At 46.6% G+C, this 21,920-nt stretch overlaps 1 protein-coding gene across 4 annotated transcripts in view; it reads right to left on the bottom strand.

The window, feature by feature from the left end:
- IQSEC3 (IQ motif and Sec7 domain ArfGEF 3) overlaps nt 1–21,920 on the bottom strand; it is a 90,961-nt gene that overhangs the window by 23,783 nt on the left and 45,258 nt on the right. For all 4 annotated transcript variants that reach the window (XM_058852953.1, XM_058852952.1, XM_058852951.1 and 1 more), the window contains exons 3-4: nt 8,687–8,975; nt 1,527–2,605 (exon numbers count right to left, since the gene is read on the bottom strand). In XM_058852953.1, the coding sequence (XP_058708936.1) occupies nt 1,527–2,605; nt 8,687–8,975 (1,368 nt within the window). The remainder of the gene's footprint in view (nt 1–1,526; nt 2,606–8,686; nt 8,976–21,920) is intronic.

Genomic DNA, 21,920 nt, shown 5'->3' on the forward strand with positions numbered 1-21,920 from the left:
CAGGGGAGGGGAAAGTGCCACCGCATCCGTGTGCTTCCAGAGGCCTGCCCAAGGCAGAGCACTGCCTTCCAAAAATGCAAGACAGGACCAGACAGACTGTGGCAGATTCCACTAGAAACTGTAGACTTTCAGCTCCTGCTCCAGGGAAAGCCAGGAAAAAGAATGCACGTGCACACACACACACACACACACACACACACACACACACACACAGAGCCTGAGCTCCACACCCTGCGGATCAGTGCCCACATCCCAAACCCCACAAGAGTAAACTGGCTTCTTCCTGGATATAGACAGGGAAAGCAACAACCAAATCACTGCAGAAAGCTTAATGGCCCTTGCAGCCCCTTGGATAGGAAGTCACAAGGGGAGCCATATGTCCCAGAGATACTGCTCAGAGATTGAGGAAAGCCATCACTCCCCAGAGCTAACAGGTTATTTTCCTTACTCCTGTCCTTCAACCCGTACTTGGAAATGGAAATATGTCCTTCTCAGTTCTGTAAGAGTCCCAAATCTGTCTGACATAACATCACTTCACTTCTGGATGTGCTCTGAGACCAGCCCTAAAAACCTCTCTTCCTGGTGCCTGCCTCCTGGAGTCCACAGCCTCCATGGTACACATACATAAATCTCAGGCATTGTCCCTTTGTCTGTGGCAAACTTCTGCCTAGGACTGGATAATGATCAGTCCTTGCTTTGACTAAAATGCCCACGCTAACCTGTGGAAAAATGTTCTAGTGTGGGTACATTACATCCTCATTATTAGGGGACTCAAATGGAAACAGAGATATGAGAGTGGTGATAAAGCAAAACCCATTACTTCTAGTGGTTTGCTTAGATGAGAAAAGCCTCATCAAAAGGCAAGGAGCAAATCTAAATCTCCTTAAGGGAGCTCAGCTTCTTTCTGCCAATCCACGTGAGGCCCTGTGAGTTAACCTCTTCTGATGGTAACCTCTTCTCTGCTTTTGCTTTCACACCTACAGCCTTCTCATAGGATATCAAACTCAGATATGTGAGAGACAGGTGACTAAACCTGGTCTGTCAGGTGAAAATCTACCCAAGTATCTGAAGGAAAATGACAGCCAGAGATGTAATTTTGTCATTATGACTCATACTGGGCTAAGCTCAGCTCTACCTCTGTCTCCCTCTTTACTTGGAATTACCCCATGTTAAGTAACCAGGGCTGGGTTTACTGTCCCAGATATGTTTGTTCCTTTGCAACTGAGTGGAGCAGAGCGATCCCAGGCTCAGCTGGTGGATGCCACATGGACAGCAAGTGGAGCTGAGGGTTCAGTGGACTGTGAGAGGATGGGCACTGTTCCTTGTTCTTCTGTTAGGCAGAAGAGGACAGTACTTGGGAGGATTTAGGGAAAGCTTCTGGGAAGCCAACCTGTGTTGTGCCTTGCACACCCAGATGGTCACGCCCTTGAATGCAAACGAAGACCTGGAGATGGATCTAGACCAAGAGCCTCATCAGTTCCTGCGAGGCGTAACACAGGCTGGGAAACAGAGGAAAAGTCACTTACATGTTAAAGAGGTTCAGTCCAATGCGGTAAAGGCGTTTCCTCATGGTGTCTGTGGAAAGTGTGGGGGACTTGCAGCTGGCTGGGTTCTCGCAGTGGTACCTTGGGAGACTGAGGATCATGGCCTGCAGGGCTTCTTTTGAGGACACCTCAGAGGCTGACTTGGCTGAAGTGGAGGTGCTGCTGCTGCTCAGCTGCTCTGAGTTGTCTGCATTCTCAGACTCAGAGCCTTTGCTTTGCCCTGCCTCATTGCTTGCATCAAACTGGAGCTTCTGCACCGCCATCTGATCCGGCTCAGCACTGCTGTCCCCCGTGCCATTGGTACTGACATGCACCTCGGTGGAGGGGAGGCTGTTCTCAGGTAAGCTCTCTGTGGCAGGTGGTAGTTCACTGGCTTCTCCCTCCCCTTCTCCTGGGCTCTCTTCAGCCTTGGCAGCTGGAGAGGGCCCAGCCTGGTCACTGCTGCTGAGACAGTTTGCCATGGACACCGAGGTAGATGATGAGACAGAGATGTTCTTGTTGTCGATCTGAACGGTGACATCTCGGAAAGCCATCATGAGAGTGCTGCTGCTCTTGGGTAGAGTATCTGGCAGGAGACCTTCCTCCTTCTCCTGATCCTGCAGCTCAGCTTCTAAGTCTTGGTTTGGCTGCATGGAGCTAGCGCTGAAGGTCTCCCTGATCTGGTACGAGCCCCCATCTTGCAGGGAGCACATGGTCTTCAGGCTCCAGGTACTGAGGGCATCGTCGATGGATTTGGCCAGGGACTGAACTTGTTCCGTGAAGGAGTCCTCCAGCTCGGTCAGTGCCCCACTGATGGTGGCTGGCAAGGATGGGGATCTCACCAGTGGGATGCCCACAAAGTTGTACCCCTCCACCAGGGCTTTCTCCGCAGAGAAGCTCTCCGAGTTCTGGACGCGGACTTTCCTCAGGGAGATGCGGCGTGGCATGCGGCTCTCCAGCAGGGAGTTGCGGATCTTCTCAAAGTTCTTGCTGAGCTGGTACTGCCGGAACGCGGTCTGGATGGTGCAAGCTGCCCTGCGAGACACCAGGTGGCCGCCGTACTTGTGCTCTAGCATTTCGATCTGAAAAACAGAGAACAGAGACGTCGGTTTTTGCTTATTGCCTCCTGATGCCTTCCTGTCGCCCCACCTCCTACACTGATCAGTTTTCTATGACTGTCAGAGGAACTTCTGACACTGAATCAGCTTTTCCCTGCAATGCCATGCCCCTGATTTTGACAGAAGGTTCCCATTTGTGCATGACTGGCTAATTCATCAGCACTACGATCACAGCTGTAACAGGATTCTGCCTCTTCCTGGAGTGCCAGTCATAACAGCTGGAGCCTCCAGGTGTCTTTTCCTTGCAGAATCACTTCTGATGGCCTTTAAGGCAAGTTCATCACTGCAAATACAACGTTCCAGCAATGTGTCTTCCTGCTCAGCCGTGCTCTGGTCATGTCAAGCTTTATCTTTTGTATCAGAAATGTTACTAATGCCTCTCCCCTCCTCAGCAACCTTAGGAAATACTCTCAGTGAAACTAGAAATCATTCAGAGAAAGAGAAGAAAATTTAATTTTTAAATGCAGAGAATAGTGGCTTGATCTAGCAGTTAGTGAGAAACATAAACTTCCATACAAGATAGTGAAGGCTGTGTTTGTTCTGAGTTTGTGTCTTTTAAAAAGCATTCTGAATCCCAAAGTGTCTTCATTTTTGATATCTGAGTTTTTCAAGTGTCAGCCAGCAATGAAAAGAAAAATACCCAGAAAAAGAAAGACTCTCAGTTTTGAAAGGTAAAAAAATCTGAATTTTAAATGTTGAGACAAGATACTAAAAACAAGTAGAAGGAGAATTTACCTGAGCTGGTAATGACAAACACAAGTAAATACATCGACACACACCATCTCAACTGACTTCAGCAAAGCAGGTATGTATGGTCTCTCCTGTAGTCTAGAATTTAAACTTCCTGGTAATCCCCCCACTCTTCCTCTGCAGCTGGGTTTTCACTAACAAGTTCCAGGAATGACAAATTATTTGGTTCCAATGAGTGACTGACAGAGGACAAGGGGCACAGTGTGAAGATGAAGGTGGAAGATGGGGTTAAAAAAAAAGAATTAACTCAAACTGCCTTGACTGAGGTTTAGGCTGAACTATGAGCTAAACTCTACATCACTGGCACTTCACAGGGCAGAGTGCAGGTGCAGACTGTAGTGTTAATACATGTGTGCACACACGTGGAAAAACCAAAAAAAGATGAAGAGCAGGACTGAGAGTGCTGGTGAAGTCAGTCCTGAATTAGCAGAGGATTCGCTGCATCACTCATGTGGTGAATATGAGCTCGTTAGCAGAACCAAAGGACGAGTTTTACTGACTGCATCCTCATCGCCAGACATAGCACTTGTCCCTCACCATGCCCTGCTGGCCCAGTACTCACAGCCTGAATAAACTCAGATCCACAAGATCCGGGTTTGCGTGCAAATTGGTTTCACAGTCAGAGTGAGACAGAGGCGTGAGCCTCAGCTCAGAGTCGTGTCATGTCACCTGCTTCCTTCTTCTTTTTCATAACATGGTGTAAGTTACAGATAAAACCATCACTGGGTGATGTAGGTACATGTGATGACCTGGTCTGAAAGCTATGAGAAGTGTAAATGACCTTTGGAATCTTTCCAATGCTAACTCCTCTGGAAGCAGGGGAAGATAATGTGACCTTGGGAGATGGCAGCCAGAGAGGAGCAACATTAGCCCAGGCATTTTGTGCCTGCAGTGGTATCCTGACCATGGAGCAAGGCCTGGGAGGCTGACATTTATGGGAGAGAGTGGGAGGGGAAGCACATCCTTTCGTATTCCCCTCTCTGGACATGAAGCAGGGACCTTTGCCTTGTGCTCAAACATCAGGTAGGCTTCTGTTTTCTGTCTGCCTTGCCCTTGAGCTCAAGGTCTGTCCAAGGCAAACACAAAAGCCCAGCACTCAGAAATAGCAGCAATTTTCTTCACGGTGGGGTTGGCCACCGCAGTTGCAGAGGTACCTAGCTCAGAGCTCTGCTTACCTCTAATTTAAAGAACATTTGCCTAATAATTTCACTGCTCCCCTCCCAGAAAAGGTCTGCATAAATGTTGCTAAAAGTCACCCCCACAATAATCACGGATACAGTGTCATTTACCACAAGACCTGGCAGCAGGCCTTTTGGATAAACAAGGACGTCTTAAATCCTGCCATTAAACCAACACTCCTGACATGTGTTTAAAGTTGGCTTGCCTGGAAAGAGATTGAACTATCCCTTGGCCCATTCCTTCAGGAGGAAGGCTCATGCAGATAAATGTAAATTAAACCAGTAACCTGCAAAGGCCCAACCCAGACAGTTATTACTGACAACTGACCGTGAGCACTTAAAATAATGATCTGGTTAATGAAAATGTAGAGCTAATTGTGTTAGGAGGGAAAGAGGAACAAATGGGAGGGACAGAATAACAGTAAAATGCAAAATAAAGCAGAAGCAAGAGCCTTACAATTATCTGAGGTTTCCAAGGAGGTGACAGCCATTCTGAAAACATGAAATTCATATGCTCTGATCTTATTAGAGGCCAAGACAAGATATCATTGCTGATCTGAAGTAAAAGGCCAGTTTATCTCATGCAAGGACAGTGCCAAAAACGGCAGACTTTAATAGCTAGTGAGGGGAGATCCTTCTGTAAGTCTAAAGGAACAGAGCAAGCTGTCAGTACCTCGATAAAAAACATCACCAGGCAGTGGCTTTTTGCAGTCCATAATCTCAGTCCTCCTAAAGAACTAAGGCATTAAGGAGCAGAACAAGATCTGAAGTGAGAGGACTCCACAACTAGTCTGTTTTCTAGCTCATACAGGGGTGCAAGGCTGGGTTCTGCCAGCTGGCACTGTCTTGCTTTGGGGGTCCTACAGCACCTTTCAGCAGGCATGACAGAGACAGGGACAGCTCCAAGGGATGCTTGAGAAGACTGGCAGAGCCAGATGCAGCATCCCCTTAGAGAGAAGTGCCCTTCCCATCCTTGTCTGGTAGCAGGGGGTCTCTGTCTCCTTTTCCTTGCTGTAGCCCAGCTGTTTGCTGCTTACTGATGTCTGAGCCATACTCATCTGCTGTCAGATCAAGCTAACTGACAGTCCAAAGGAATTAAGGATTTCACACAGCTGTAGCCTGTGTTCTTCCTCTCCAGAGGAGGAAAGGGCATCTGTTAGCACCACAGCAGTCACGGGTAATGGAGATGTATGTCTGGATGGCTGGAGGAACCTTCTCTTCCCATCTGAGAGGCGAGAAAGGCCAGGCATGATTGGCCTTCTCTCGCTCCTAATAAACCCCGTGAATCACAAGTAATTGCCTACTTAAAGCTACTCTTCTCTGGGGAATGATCCGACAGCCAGAGCCAAAGGAAGGGAAAAGCAGGAGGGGGGTCGGGGGGATTTCAAAGAATAATTAGCTTAGTACATTTCTGGTCCAGTATGAACACTCATTCTGAGCAATTCAGGCCTTGTGGCTGAATTAGAAATGGCTGTGAAATATCCACTGCCATGAGGGAATGCACATGAAGGGAGATTTAACAAGGTCAAGGCAAGCCAAAAGGCAAGCCAAACTGCAGGCCTGGATATGGGCAAACATTTGAGGTGCACACCCCATGGCTTTGTTGCCCGTAGGCATAAATTTATAACTCTTCCAGGAGAGACCACAGCCTGATCTTATTCTCAGCACTGGTTTTCCACCCAGGTTGCCACTGAGCATGGTGACGTGCCCCTATGTTATAACCTGAAAAGAATCAGGCTCAGGGACAGAATCTGGGTTGCTCAAGGCAATGCATGCATCTCAAAATATTAGAAAAAAAAGGAAGACATAGAAAGCATACATGTTCTCTATCACTCAATGCTTCTCCCTCCCTCCAGCCTCTCACAATGGAAGGACACTGCTATAAGGGATATTTGTTAATGGAGTGTTTTCCTTCAGCCATGGGACACCTGCTGCCCTTCAGCACAGCCCGAGAGTATGTGTGACCGAAAACATGCTCCTCTTTCCTGTGGTCCCACGCATTTTCCCAACATTACAACAGAGTCTGACCAGAGGGGAACTTTAGTACTTGAGTCTCTGTTCCAACCTCCCAGCACAGAGTACTTCTGCTCTGTGCACTGTCAGAATTCTCTGTTTCATGGGGCAGGGAGCAAAGAGAGCCATGAAGCCACTCACCAACTCCCTGATGATGCTGAGGGGCAATGACTGAACCGAGCCTTGCAGAGGAGGCTGCACTTTACCCTCCTTCCTTACTAGTGCTCAGTCCTCTCTCAAAAGGTAAATGTGACTTCAGTTGTGCAGTGACACTAAAAATGTCTCCTTCCACCTGTTTCTCTTACTGTAAATTCTATTCCTTTATTACAAGTTCTGCTCTAAGTAGTGTTCTACTGGGACAGCACTGTGCAGGTCCTATCACCGTTATTCCCATTTAAGAAAACTACCTGATGAGTAAATTGATAGGAATACCTATAAAAACACATACTACGGTGCAAGAGTGGAAGAATTAGTACTCTTCACTGCCTGAAAATCCCCCCTCCCAGAGCTGGAGGCAATTCACTGAAGACACCCATGGGTCTGGAGGGGCACACAAATTGTAAGACCCCTTTGCTGTGAGAAAAGTGGTTTCACCAAGGAGATAGGCTCAGTCCCTGCAAGGTCAGTTCTGCGAGACAGCAGACATGAATGAACAATCAGCTAAACATGTCTCTCTTGTTCACATGCATCCAGGGCAGATTTGGCCCCTGCTGCAAGAACAATGACACAGCAACATGACCTGAAAGCTAAAATAACACAGGACAGACTCTCCTCAGGACAAACCAGAGCAGCTCTAGGATGTTGAGGATGCTAAGCCCATACATAGCAGTCAAGATGTGGCCCACCCTGAAGGTATGTCACATTAGCTTGTGAAGACAGTTCATTAGTCTCTCTTATTTTTTTCCTGGTGTGAAGCAAGAATTCTGTCTGAATTGAGTATGGAGTATTTTGAGAAAGACAGAGCTAGGGAGCCAAGGCGTCTCTTTTGTTCAGAAATCTATTGGGTCATTGATCTGACATGTATGTTTAGGGACAGCATCTGTGTCTTGAGGGAAATGGCAGAGAGATGTCCCAGAAGTAGCGGCTACTTCTGTGGAAACCTCATTAGCTGAGAGCCTTCAGCTGCAATAGCACAGCTTCCACTGAACTCTCCCCCTGAACACAATCTGGACACTGTCACTAGGGTTTGCTTGTCCTCCTCACCTCACAGACTGCAGGGTCTGCATATCCTAGAGCCTCTGGCTGAGCTGCCTTCCCAGGGAAAAGGCACAAATTGTGCTTTAGGTTCTGTTTTGTACAACAGCTCTCCTGGACTGTAATCTGCAGAGATGAGGAGGGAGGGAACACATTCCACCTGTGAGGGAGGAGGCCAGCTGCTTTTAGCCCCTGTCCCACTGTCTCCTGCTGGGAATCCATCAGACGGGCAAGCTTGTGCTCTGGAGCTAGGCTGTAGCCTCAGGCACAGAAGGCAAGGCTTGCAACTTCTAGAATGGAATCATTTTCTCTCAGCCTGGTAAACTTGCCTATCTCTTCAGCATCCTCCTCTGGGCTGAAGGCAGTGGTGGCAGCAGTGCACAAACATTGTGGTAGATGCTGTGCAGAACACTCAATGAGTAAACCCCATTTCCTCTTGAAAGCTCACACTAATGCAGGAGTGTGCTGGGGGCCTGCCCTGCGTGATCCAAGATGCCAAGGTGATACTTGGAGACTCTCCCACGAGGGAGGTCATTCGGAACAACCAGTTGTTGGGAGCCCTATGGACACTGTACACTTGTGAGCAAGGCATACCCTTGGATGCTGCTGCTCTTGGCTGCCCATCTCTAAGCCTACACTCACAACTGGGTTTCTAGGTCCATTTTGGACCACTGAATCCAGGCAATGAGGAGCAGACACCAACAGGTTTGGGTGAAAGGGTGACTCAGTCACAGGTGGAGAAGCCACTTCCTCCATCAGCCTCTTGGAGCCAAAGGGCCGGTTAGGCAGGGCAAATCTCTAGGTGAACAAAAGGCTCATGTATTTGCTGAAAGTCATTCCACCACAGTGCAAATGCAGTCCCACCCGCCCCATCCCCTTCTCCCCCAGCCTGAGGAGGAAGCCTTGGTACCTGTTTATTCTTTAGGTCAAGGGAGAGCTCATAATCGGAGGCAGCTGCATGGGAACACGAGGCCGTCCCTTTGCTGCGCTGCACTCTCACTGGGGAGCCCGTGTGGTGGAGGCTCGCCTTCTGCACCAGAGGGGAACACCCCGCTGCCTGCTCTTCTTGGAGCTCCTCATGCTGGGCTTTTAGCGTCAGGGTGTCGGACCTGCCTTCCTGGCCACTCTGTCTGCCGGCCTCCTTCGGATCCTCCGTTTCACACCCGGCTTTCTTGCTTGTGGAACCGCTGGGATCGTCACTGTGAACAAAACGCAACGTTTCGCTTTTTTTATTTGTTTCTATTATATTTGATTTATGGTCATGTTTATTGTTGCTCGCTATAGTCGTTCCCTGAGCTGCGTTTTAAATGCCTGGGGAGCCTGGGGAGCACTGATCCTCCAGTGATGGATCAGGACTGGAGGCTGATCCAGCCAAAGCTCTGATGCCTCCCTCTCTAAGGGCAGGCACCCCTGCAAGAACATCAATCCCGTGACTCCTCAAGCTGCCTGGTTGCCTCTGCTCCAGGTGCTGCAGTTGGAGGAGGTGGGAAGCCAAGGAGGTGTCATGGCCTGTGGACACCTCTCCTGCCCTCTGGAGCAGCTGGCAATCACCCCTGTGCACTTGCTGCCTATTGCTCAGCATCTCTGCACGTCCTGAGTCCCACCTGGCACGGAGCCTGGATCCCAAGGAACCAGTTTTCCCTTGGAGTTCCTAAGGGCATGTGGGATATGGGGCAGGGGGGGCTGAATGTTGCAGTTTCCAGAGAAACTCTCAGAGAGCTGAGACCATAAAGGGGCAGCAGAGCCAGCCAGCCCTGAGATCCTGACCCTTTAAAGAGTGTCTCCAACACAGCCAGAGCAGACTGCAGAGCTTCCATGAAGGAAGCTGCCTCTCTCTGACCCACAAATTGCTGTGCCACTGAGATCTTGTGGAGACAGGAAAGTTCTCTTTTCTCCTGCCAGCCAGAGCAGCAGTTGTGTGAAACCAGGGCCTGACAAGAGTGCACTCCAAGAGAGTTGATGCCTTGCTCCAGGCAGGATGGGATTAGCATATATCTGATCCATTGAAGTGATGAGGAAGTCTGTACTTAACCCCTCTTGCCAAGTATATTCCAAAATCATCTGATTTCAAGCAAGAGTTTGTTATTCTGGGGTTCTGTTTGAACCATGAGAGTGTTTGTTCATTGTTACCTTAGCCTCCTTCCTCTGCCTGCGGGGGAATAATTTATGATTTCCAAGAGTGTGGAAGCCTACGTGGACTCTGGCTGCTACAGCACCAAGTCCATCAGACACAGTTCCAGTGGTTTCCAAGGGATGAGCATTCAGCTGAGAGCAACATCCAGTTTAGAAACAATTACTACAGAACCAATGCATTTAATTTCACTGAAACCAAGGATGTGTATTGCCTCCCATGCTTAAACACTATTGAATTATTTAATTCACTTCTGAAATGTATCTCTTTCTCTTGGATTTGCTCCACATAAAACCAGTTCTGCTATCAACTAGACAATAAATCATTTTATGATTGGTGTTGATGTCAGAGCAAAAAGAGGGAAATTAGATACGATTTTATGTAGTGCCCAAATTACTTAGAAGCATTTAAGTCTTATTTTCAAAAGTGCTGTAAGCCCTTAAGAGTTCAAATCTTCTAGCTGTAAATAGACTTTGCCTCCTAAGACTCTGACCACTTTTGCACACTTACTAGTACTTTAAAAGGAAGTTTATTCTCTCCAACAGCAGCTTTTTGTTCAACAGATAAACAATCAAATTTAGAAATATTCCCACAGTTTCTAAGAGGGCTCCAAATCTGATGAGCCAGTCACTACCACAACTTCAGAATTAAGAAAGATGAAGGATTAAAATTTAGAAAGTTTATTCTTTTATACGCATGCTTATAGCCACCACTTAGACTTAAAAAATAAACTCATGGAAGAAATCAGTCTCTTAAAGAAATGCTATATAACCAACTTTGTCAAAGCTTATTAAAATGGCATCTTTGCATGCTGATCAGTCAGGAAATACATTAAAATGAGGGATAAAACTGTTCTTTTATGTTGAACACCTTATCAAAATTTGCATTGTTCTATTCCTGATCCTACAATTTTTCCTACACTTGAAGTTATTTTTAACTCTTTACTTTTAATTCTTTCTCTCCTATGTCTATCCACATTGCAGGAAATCTTACTAAAGGACTTTTCCCTTACATGTTACACTGTAACATTTTTATCGGCAGCCCCTGTTCTATCCATTCTGATTTTAACCAGCGGAGCAGCAATTTTTATGCTCAGCCTAAGGGACGATCAGGTGACACAGATTTGATCACATTTTCATTGAAGTGCATGGCAAAAGCTTCCCCAGCATTTCAGTGGGAGCTGGACTGTGCCCTATAAAGCTATTTCAGCATTCAGCAAGACACACACTCCAAACTGCTCAGCTGAGTCAAGGCCACGGTGCCCAGTGTGCTACCCCAGACCTTCTGTAGGCAGGGCAGAGCCCGAGGCAGTCAGATGGAGAGCTCGCCTTCCCCTGACTTCCCTTGGAGCCTGAATGCACTCCAGTTGCCAGCCAATATTCCCTGACATGATGGTCCTCTAAGCTGGCACATGTGCTTAGCTCAGTATTCCTGAGGACTGCTCTGGATGGAACACAGAGTGTGTGTAAGAGTTTGCAGCGCTCAGCCCCGCTGCTCTGCCAAGAGGACGTCACCTCTGGTGGGTGCAGCTCTCCGCTTGGTTTTCTGTCACACACAGTGTAGAGACTGAGTGAGTAACATTCACAGTGACAGGATATCCTGCATCCACCACCAATATAGAAGTAAAAGCAGCAGGCTTTGTAGAATCAGACTAACCCAGACTGGAGGTCTCTCCTCCAACACCCTGCTCAAAGAAGGGCCATTTTCAGAGGCAGATAAGGTTGATCTGGGCCTTTTCCAGGCAGCTCTTAAATATTTCCAGACATGAAGGTTCCCCAGGCTCTCTCCCGTCAACCCCTGCCCCAGCAACACTGTAAGAGTGCTGGTCTCCAGCCCTGCCACAGGTTTATGTAACCCTTTATGCAGCCATGGACACGCTTGATCAGGACCCTGAAGACTGACTCCATTACTTGACCTCGGACTTGTCACATCACCACAGACCTATTGATGACTGAGCTGTGTCTGACCCTAGGTGCCCTCACCACACCCACTTCTGACCCTGGCCAGTGAGGCACAGGGTGTTGGATCAATCCAAAATGCTCAAGAAGCCTCCTTTAACCTCCTTGGGCATTTAGGTTATTCCACAAGGCACAGGAGGGCCCTAAGGCCGCAGGGACTATTCAGCCACAGATGTGTGAGAAGCACCATCCGCCCCAGCACTGCTCTCCAGAGCATTACCGAGGGCCCTAAAGACTCTGTGCTGGGATCAGAACCCCAGCTCAGCACACATTCACACTAACCTTGCCTTCCCCCTCCATGCACGCTCCGAGCCCAGTGGATACAGAGAATGGATTGTGCCTGTGTGTGGAATTTCCTCATGGCCAAAATTCACTCAAATTACCAGGTACAATGGTTATGCAAAAAGGTCTAGCTAATCATACAGAAGGAAGCTGTGGCTGTGAGGTGTTACAAAAGTACTGTGGAGGCCAATCTTAGCCCTTTTTTGTGCCCCTGTGTCACTCCAGGAGAATTCTGTTTCCCATGTATAACTTACCAAATATCTTCTTCATGGTGTTCAAGGTTGGTGAGCAGGATTGTGACCTGTAACTGAGGCAAAGACTACCTGGACTAGTTGTGAAAGACCACGAAAATTTATGCATCCATTTCATAGTGCTCCTTGTGAGGATTTGTTGGCTATCATACATATACTGTTCTTCAATTGCTGTAAGTGATTAATGGCCTGATTAATTGCCTCTCATGGCCTTAGACTTATATGAGGCTTCAAAGCTGCAGAGATGTCAGAATAAAAAACCCCTACAAAGAACCATATAGAGAACTAGAAAAAGAGTTCACTAGCTAATGCCAGTAGAATGGAATCCAGACCCCGAGGATGCAAGAACCTGTGCTGCCTCTGTCTTTCCTAAGCTTTCCTGCTCAGTAAAAAAAAAAATAATCAACTGCTGACTTAGCAGGGTCCAAAGTGGCTTTTCAGTTTATTTCATCCCAGTGTTCCCTGAGGACACCCATGACATATGGTGAATAGGTTCATCAGAATTCAATGGGAAAAAAAAAAAAAAAGAAAAAGGCTGAGACAGGCTTGGTAATATATTATGGGATCTTTTCAAGGTTCAGAGATTTCTGACAAGCAGGGGGTCTGAGTGCAAAAGAATTTCTTCTGATTTGCTTATAAGTTCAAGTTTTAGGGTGATTTGGAGGCAATGCTCTCTGGGAGCCTGCTGAAACTGATGGAAGGCAAATGTCTCTCCTGCCAGAAAGGCAGGGATCTTGGAACTTGATCTTGGCAAATCATCCCCTGCCAGCCAAGCTGCAGCTTTCTCAGACAGTATCCCCCAACAAAGACAAATATAGGAACAAGATTCTGATTTTGTCTACATTCACATAACACCTTGCAAAGCAGTGGCATCAAGCCATGTTCTTACACTAGTTTTACCCAGGAGGAATTCATGGTAATTAGCCAAGCTCATTACCCATCCCAGAATATATTACTTATTTCATAAAAGGTCTGGCACGCACACCTGTAAAATAGATTTGACAGTATGGTACAGTAAATATATTGGGAATCAATTAAATTTAACATCCTTTAGCACGGACTGAACCAGGCAACATCTTCTCAGCATCACTTGAAGTGGTTTCGGTGAGATGTACATTAAGCAGACAGAAATGTAATAATACCAGCAAGAGCCTCCTGTCCCACAGGGACCAACATGCCAAAGTCAGGGCCTTCATTTCAGATTTAATCTTTAAACCTGATCCCCGTCTGCTGTGTAATTCCCACATTGTTGTGCTGTTGTGCCTTTTGCTACAGAACAGCACTACAGGAACTAAATGTTTCTGAAGCAGCCCATGCCCTCCTGGTGCAAAGATGATGGTCCGGGCTGGGCTGGCCTCCAGTCTGAGGGCCTGGCTCTCCATGACAGATTTCATCTACCACAGGACTAAGATCTCTGCTTTCCCAAGAGGACAGACAGGCTCCTCCAGCGGGTGGCATGGAACAGCTAAGGCAGCTCTCACTTCATGAGAAGAGGTGTTCATGGTGCAGGGCTGGCTGTGCTGGGTGCTGTGGGTTGCTGTCAGAGCTCTTTTCTCGTAGCTCCTACATGGGTCTGGATGACACCTCAGAATGGCACTTGGGCCACCTCTCTGGCACACCTCTCTTTTCTCTTCCCATCCATGGCTCCTGCTTCAGCAGCTGCAGAGCACAAGGCTCAGCTTAGGAAGTGGGGTCCCTTTCTGAGCTGCCTGTCACAGCTCGGGGCTTGGCACCCCGGGCTGGTTGCTGTGCTGTCTCTGCAGGTTAGACACAAGCCCCACAGCCTGGCACTGCAGACAACGTTACTTGTGGCTGCTTTGGACAGGGCACCTGTGCTTCACTGAGGTGTGAAGAGCACCAGGTGGACACTGAAGGCATAGAAGGTCCTCCTCTGCAGGGTTTAATTACTTTTAATTTAACTCCAGACCTTTCTTGCCTCTGCAATGTTTGGTAAACACGACCTTTTAGAGAAGGAAAAAGCAGATGGCACCCTGCATTAGTGTAACTGCCCGCTCAGCACCCCAGGAAAGAGAAACTTGGCTTCTCAGCAGCAGTCTTTCTGCCACTTTGAGTCAGATCTCTTGGCTCCTCATCCCTGAGGCAGGTTTGAACATCACCAAATTTGCTGACAAAAGCCTGCCGGTGCAATCATGCAGAAGATAGAATTTCACTGCTAAAATGAGATTAGTTCAGGGCTGGGAGGCAGCAGAGTCTCTACAAGGCAAGGAAAGCTTGCATGTCCCTCAGCTCATTGCTCTCCCAATCCAGCAGCGAGCTGGGTGAGGGACATGGCTCTTGGCAAGGGCTTCTGCAGCCTTCTTTTTCTACCTGCTGTGGTGGACTCCAGGTTGGACTGCACCTCTGGGCTTCTCCCTAAAGGACCAGGGTAATTGATTTGTGAAGGCAGTGGGTGAGCCTCTTCACAGGTAGATCTTGGTGTAACTCAGATGAATTTTGTTTATATTCTCAAGTCACTGCTTGTGTCAAACCAAACAGAAAGAAGATTTGTTCTCAACATAAAGAGGAACACAGCTATAAATCACCATCCTCTTCAATACAGACAATCCAAACAGCTTTCACCATCTTTATCCAGATTTTAACTGCCACTGTGTTCAGATCTAGAGGCTTGCACTGCCCTTTGGCTGAAGACCAAGATAGAAACAGCATGGTTAGCATTCCTTCCTCCATTCCCCAATGTAGTGACCACCCCCACAGCCTTATGCAGTAGGCACAAAGCTCCACTTTTCCAGTTTTGAACCTATTTTGTCTCTGCTGCTTCACTTACACTGACCCACTTCATGTCACATTTCTTCCCTGAGGCCCCATTTCTTTTTCTATCTTTTTTTCACTCCCATTCGGAAAACAGGATGACTTAGCAGCTTACACATTTAGTCACATAAGCTCTTATTTCCCTATGGCACCTCAACTTTTCTTACCTATGAGGAATGGAAATTCTTCCTACCCCTTATTCTCTGTACTCAGACACAGAACTTCTGGGGCAAGATCATAAAAAAACCCATGAAGTTTGCCTAGACTCAACCAATTGTTGTTGAGCAATATCTTGGTTGGTGTTATAAATGGCTTTATTCCAGTGGATTGTACCTTCCTCAGTGGAGGATCTAGTCCAATATGCTCTGTTTTAGGACACTCTGTAACATCCTTATCAGATCCAGTTGTGCTGTAACAGCACAGAGATATTTTTCACAACAGCATTCTGAACCATTCTGCTTTGTGCATCTCGACCTACCGCTCTCACACGGATGGATCCTGGGAAATTACAGGGATTGGTTATATTTTGCCAATCACCTCTGGAGGCATGTGGAAAGAAAGCACTAGCAGTGTATACATAGGGTAGCCTATGCCCATCTTCCCTCTTTCTGCAAAAGACGGAATGAGAGAGATTGCAGTCAACCCAGAGACACAAACAGTAACAGCATTATAAGCTGCTTACAGCAAAGCAGCACCATACCAGTGTGGGACACAGCAAAAGGTGACACAGGGCTCTAATCACCAGGCAATTAGCTTCCAGTGGGATGATGGTACAATCTGTGTGTATCTAAAGAATCGAGGTGCCCAGCAGAAGTGGTTAAAAGTTAGTGGAACACACTTCCAAGTGATGTGGCCAGAATTAGGTTTCACAGTGTTACAAGAAAAATCTCACTGAACTCAGATCCTGTTTATGACACTTTTATTCAGGATTATGTTTTCTCACAGAAGATGGAGTAGTCTCCAGCTATTCTGCAGTTGAGATGACAGTCCAAATTTTTTTGCACGCACCCCCTCAGCTATCTACTTCTGTTTGCAGAACTCAGAGTGGCCTGAGCAGCTGTACAGTGTTCTTCTCTTCAGCATTTCAGACTCTTCAGTTCTTCCTGCAGCATATTAAAATCTGCCAGGGCCACATGCAGGAGAAGGAATTCTAGCGCACAGAGATGTTTTTCCAAAGGGAGAGCTTAGTGTATCTGAGCACAGAGCCTGTCCCATAGGGGTGACCAGAAGACAAACCCTCATAGGAATGAGTTAGTGTTGCAGAGCACCAAAAAGACAAAAGCCTTTGGATTGACATCACACTACAAGAAAATGTGTAATGAAAGGCCATAGTCTCATTGTGTCACTGCCAAAGAATGCTGGCATGAACAGGATTATTCCAGCCAAGGGACCTGCTCATTTATCTCCTGCTCATGTGTTCTTGTTCCCTGCAGTTCCTTCTTTCATTTACACTGCTTTTTATCTTCCTGCTTTTCCTGCTCCTTCTCTCCTGTTAGTCTTCTTCTCTGTATGGTATGTTTGCCATCCATTTTCCTTACAGTAGCACTGTTACACTTGTTGGGATGAGTCTCTCTCCCTTTCTTTCTCCTTGACTCTTTTTTCCATCTCTTCGCCCTGTCTGTCTCTGCCTTGTAAGCCATTAACAAGCATGTGGACAGAGGGTCCACAGAAACCACCTGTTCAGTTCAACAGAGCACATCTTGGTGTACAAAAGGTCTGGAATGGCTCCATTTCAGGGGTGGGTGCATCTTGGCTGATGTAGATCAGGTCAGATGATACTAGTAGAGGATTAGGATGAATGGTGTGAGCTCCACCACAGTCCATCTGCCATTATTTTACCAAGCATTTGAGCCCTTTTTCTAGTGCTAGATAGAGAGCGAGTTCCAAGGCTGGCACAGCTTCTTCCCATGCATGTAGCAGTTTCATACAGAAAACACAGGACAGAGCAGGTGTTTATGTTGCATTCCCCTGGGTACCACAAAGTTGCCATGGTATGGGCAAGAATTTTTTTGCAGTATAGGAGAGGGAACATGAGGATCATCTGCAAGCCAGAGTGAATTGCCTGGTAATAATGCTACTAACTGATCTCAACAGCTATTGAAAGTGGCTCCCACAGCTGTAAAGTTGGCTATGACTGATCCTCTTTCACACATCATGGCCCAAGAAACAGCCAGTACTGACTGGCACAGGTGGGAAAAAAGCACTTGAACCTAAGTCTAGGTTCCTCTAGGGCAGGACCCACATAAGCAACAGAAGCAACAGGAGAAAATAAAGAGCTGGAAGAACATGTGGCCAGGCAATGGCTGGATACAGCTTCAGGCTCTCAGAAAATGTGTCTGAGATGGGTATCTTTGCAGTTTCAAGATAGGACACTTCAAGCGTGTTTTCTTTGGCCTCTCTCCCCGAGCATCTTCCACCTTCCTGAAGAAAGGTGTTGATAGAGGCAAGCAAAGTAACCAACGCGACAGGAAGACTCCAGATTCCACCAGAAATATTTTTTTTCCTGTTGAAGAGCCAATCTATTCCTCACTTTAATTCCTCACCCTCATGTTCTCCACACTTGCCTGAAAGCAGCTGCACCAGCTGTTGGAGGGAAATGCCTGCGTGGGAGAGAGTGCCAAAATGTCCTGGTGGAGCTCCTTTACAGGACAGAGACGATGCATCTGAAACTGACCTCCTGTTTCTTTGGATGCTTCCAGAAAGAGCCATTCCTCCCAGGTCTTAGTACCAGAAGATTTCCCAACTATACCTCCCTGCAAGAGATTCCCAAGGTTGTTGGTAACTATGATGTTAAGAATGTATTCTAAAATATTTTTTGCTTATAATTCTAAGTGTTTCCATATTTGCCCTAAAACTACATTTACTAAACATCTTTGTGAGTCTGGACTTAGGCTCCTGCAAAGCAACTGAAGCTGCTAGTCCTCACTGTACAAAACACACATAAAAAGTGAGGAATCTGCTCACTCCCAAGCTTAGGAAGGGTTCAAATCTGGGTCTAGACATGGCCCACATCCCTGTGTCAGACTGAAACCAAAAGTCTGAAAACTGTGAGCTGGGGGAATATTTATGTGAACTTTGCTGACCCATCTCTGCCTGCTGGCTCGCAGCTTCCCTGCAACCTCCAGTGGTATTATCTGGAACAGGATTATTAAGTCTACAGGGATGGAAGAATAAGAGATGAGCTGTTAAGAAGCAATAAGAAAAACAACAACTTCTCTTCATGTCCATGACCTCAATAAGGAAAAGAAATGAGAAGCACAATCAGGATGTGCTAGCAAAGCAGAAATGTTGCTCAAACTTACATGTGTTTTCAAAAGCAGTGCTCTGGAGGACTTTGTGGGGAGTGAAAGAAGTCAGACTCATGAGCTTTGTGTATGGTCACTTGTCCTTAGAGTACACAAGACCATGGATGTAGAGGCTTGCTTTGCACTGGCATGTCCACATCCTGTTAAGATTGACCTGGAGTCTTCTTCATTAAGAATCAGAGAAGAATTCAGCCTCCATGGTCAACTAATTGCAGGAACATGCACTTGACACTGCCAGTTGGGGGCCAATTAGACACAGTTGTTGGACTTCTTTAAGTGGAAGATTATAGATCTGATTTGATACAGACTAGAATCATCATCATGCTTCACACCTGAGCCAAAGGCATGGAGCAGCTCTGAGCTGAGACGAAGCACTGACCTCCAGTTTCTATACACAATATCCCACCAGCAATCCTAAACCAGAAATTAGAATTTCCCATTTCATGAACTAGATTTGCATTTGTCCTGTCAGGCAAGGTCAATCTTTCACAAGTTTGGATAAAATGTTGAGTAGCTCTGTTGTTTAACTGTAATGCTTAAAGAGTGATGGATACTGATGGAAAATCATCACTGTCCACCTGTTTATTAAGGTACTTCAATAAAGTCCAGAGTGAGCATCCACTTGGTGAGTGGTTCAGTTCTCAACAACTTCATGGGCCTCAGCCTTAAGAGACATTGCAATCACAACCCAAACAAGGTCTTGGGAATTTCTCAGGTTTTGTTAGAGAACCTAAGGTTACCCAAGGGCAAAGTGAGAGCTCCACTGGAAGGAGAGATGATCCTGGGCTACAGCAGTGAGGATTCAAAGAGGGACATGATACTGTGACTGTGCAATGAATAAAGTTCATGTGCCAACATCTTCTGACAGGACTTCACAGGACAAAAAACAAATGCATGTTCAATGGAAACAGAATATTCAGGTAAAGAGACATGAAGAGTCAGAGTTGTCCAGAAGTAAGTGAAATCAGATTTTGGGCTTTAAGCATGTGTTGCTGAGGGTGCAGCATACTCATGCAGTTCAGAGAGCTATCAAGATAGATATTTGAAGGTTTGGTTTGAACAAACTGTCAAAAATCTGTCCATCCACTTACAAGCCTCCCACATATAAAAATGGAGCAACCAGCACCAAGGGCGTCCTCCAGTAAGAACACACATTTCCACTTCAGTACTTTGGTAAGTCACAAGTGGGATGAGAAAGAATTTCTCCAGAAATGCAAGGAAGGCTGGCTTGGAGAAGTAGCCAGTGGTTCACATGTCTCCTTATCACTAACTGGTGCCAGGAAGCAGCCAACCTGCTATGGTGACAAATTCAGCAGGCACTTTAGAAATGAGTCCACAGTGGTTCAAAGTTTAAATTATATTGAGTTATAATTTCATTGGTCCACAATCATGAAGTAAACACTTCATAAATTAGTGGCACTAATCATGTTTTAACCTGATCTAACCAGCAGTCTCCCTACTGGAAAGCGTGGAAAATATGAACAGAGCTTGCCCAACTTTTCCAAAGATGTTTCAGATCCTAGCCCTTCTTCCAAGTACACATCCAAGCCCTTCCAGAAGGCTGCTCTCTCTTCCTGAGAGAATTCTGTCTCTTTTGCCTTAAAAACAGGTCAGGTCTCATCTGCACTTCTACAATGCTTATGCACTGCAGTGCTATTCCCAAGTCCATTGCCAAAGCAGACCTTCTTCTGGTGCTTAAAGTTTTCTGTAGAACTTTTCCCATCACAGGAGGAGAGGTGATTTTCTGCTGATTTCCTATTCAGCACCACAGAGGCAGACTCCGAAAAGCCTGTGAAAGGCAACTGAATGAATATACTGTTCCCTCCAATTGTGACTCCACCATTTCCTCTCATTACTCTAATAGAAACAAATCTTTCTCATCTCAGCCCTATTACCTCACACAAAGGAAAATGGTATGTAATCCTGTTAGAACTGGGCTGCTGCTGGACACATTTTAAGGTCATTGTTCTGGGATGCAGTCTCCACTCTGTGACTGGGAGAAGTGGGAAATGCAATTACTAGGCTATTCAAATCCCTAGAATGAAACCCTGCCATTAATAGGCAAAAGCCAGAGAGAAAAAGAGCCGTTGCTTTATGAAATTACAGGGTTTGGCTAAATTAGAGTCTAATCAGCACCTCAGTAAAGGAGCAGGGTTAGCTGCTACTGCCATCCCTGGAGTTTCTTCATGTCACTCAACCTGATATTTGGCATCCCCAATGGAAACCCAACCTGCAAGATGGCTTATGGTCATGAAGCCGGCGGTCTACAAGTCCAGCGGAGACAATGGTGAAGGATTTATTCTGTCCTTTGACATGGGAAAGCCCTTAGAGTTCAGGAAGGAGAAATCTGCCTGCTGCTGCCATCACCCCATCCTGTACTTTGGCTCTGAGCTTTTTGGCAGAATCTGGGATCAAATCTGTCTGTTAATATTCATGGCCTACAGCACCAGTTTTGCAAATTGCTGGTGCAACCCAGCTAAGCAGCCAGGTGGGAAATTTGCATTGCTAAACTCATAGAGCTGCAACTTCCCCACAAGGAATTCACACACTGGAGAAGAGAAGGGGGCTAGCTCTGCTTGTGGCACTCAGTGAAGCAAAGCAGAACAAGATGAGTGGGAATAATCTCAACCACCTCATTGAGTTGGCTTCTGTTGAGTGGTTAGACACTGACATGTTCCTAATCACTCCCATCCATGTGAAGCCAAGGCATTTTTGACTGGCAGCAAAGAAGGAGTGAGAAATCTTGCAGAGAAGTGTTAGGGAAGACCACACAAGAACAGCAATGACCATCACAAACCACAAGCAGAGACAAACTTTTGTCCCAGATTGTTCCTGGCAGGCAACCTCCAACTGTTATTCCCTGCATTTGCTTCTCCTCCTGCCCCTCTCTTGAGCTGTATGGCTGCTCCTGCTGGTCTCTCCTGCAGTCAGACAGCCACTCATCTCACTGTTTTGATGTCCCTCCTTCTCTGCTGTGTTTTTTCCCAGACTCCCAAGGGATTCCTGTCCCACAAGATGAGTCTGGTCTCCTGCTGAAAACAGAACAGTTCTTGCAGGTCCCAGACAGAAGGTATGTGGGCTGAGGGACAGTTCCTGCTAGAGGAGAAAGCAGCTGATAACCACTGGAGTCTCCAAGTCCCTTGAAGAGCTGAGAGTCACTTCCCTGTTTATGCTCTTTATTAGTCCCTATTCTCTTTAATCGGCTTAGACTGATGAGCCGAGGCAGCGGTAGGGATCAGCCGGGCTGTTTAATTAAAGGATTGCAGCTCAGCCTTGCAGTTTGGGGGTTTGTGTAAATGAGCTGCAAGTACATTATTTAATCTGCTGTGCAGAGAGGAGTTGGGGCATTAATGAAGCAAACTCTAATTAAAACTAGATGGCTGATGGTTATTAGTGGCATCAGTTCTGACAGGATTTATCTCATTTAGGGAAACCATCAGGAAGGGGA

Source organism: Poecile atricapillus, chromosome 18 (assembly GCF_030490865.1).
Source record: "Poecile atricapillus isolate bPoeAtr1 chromosome 18, bPoeAtr1.hap1, whole genome shotgun sequence".
NCBI classification, from domain to species: Eukaryota; Metazoa; Chordata; class Aves; order Passeriformes; family Paridae; genus Poecile; species Poecile atricapillus.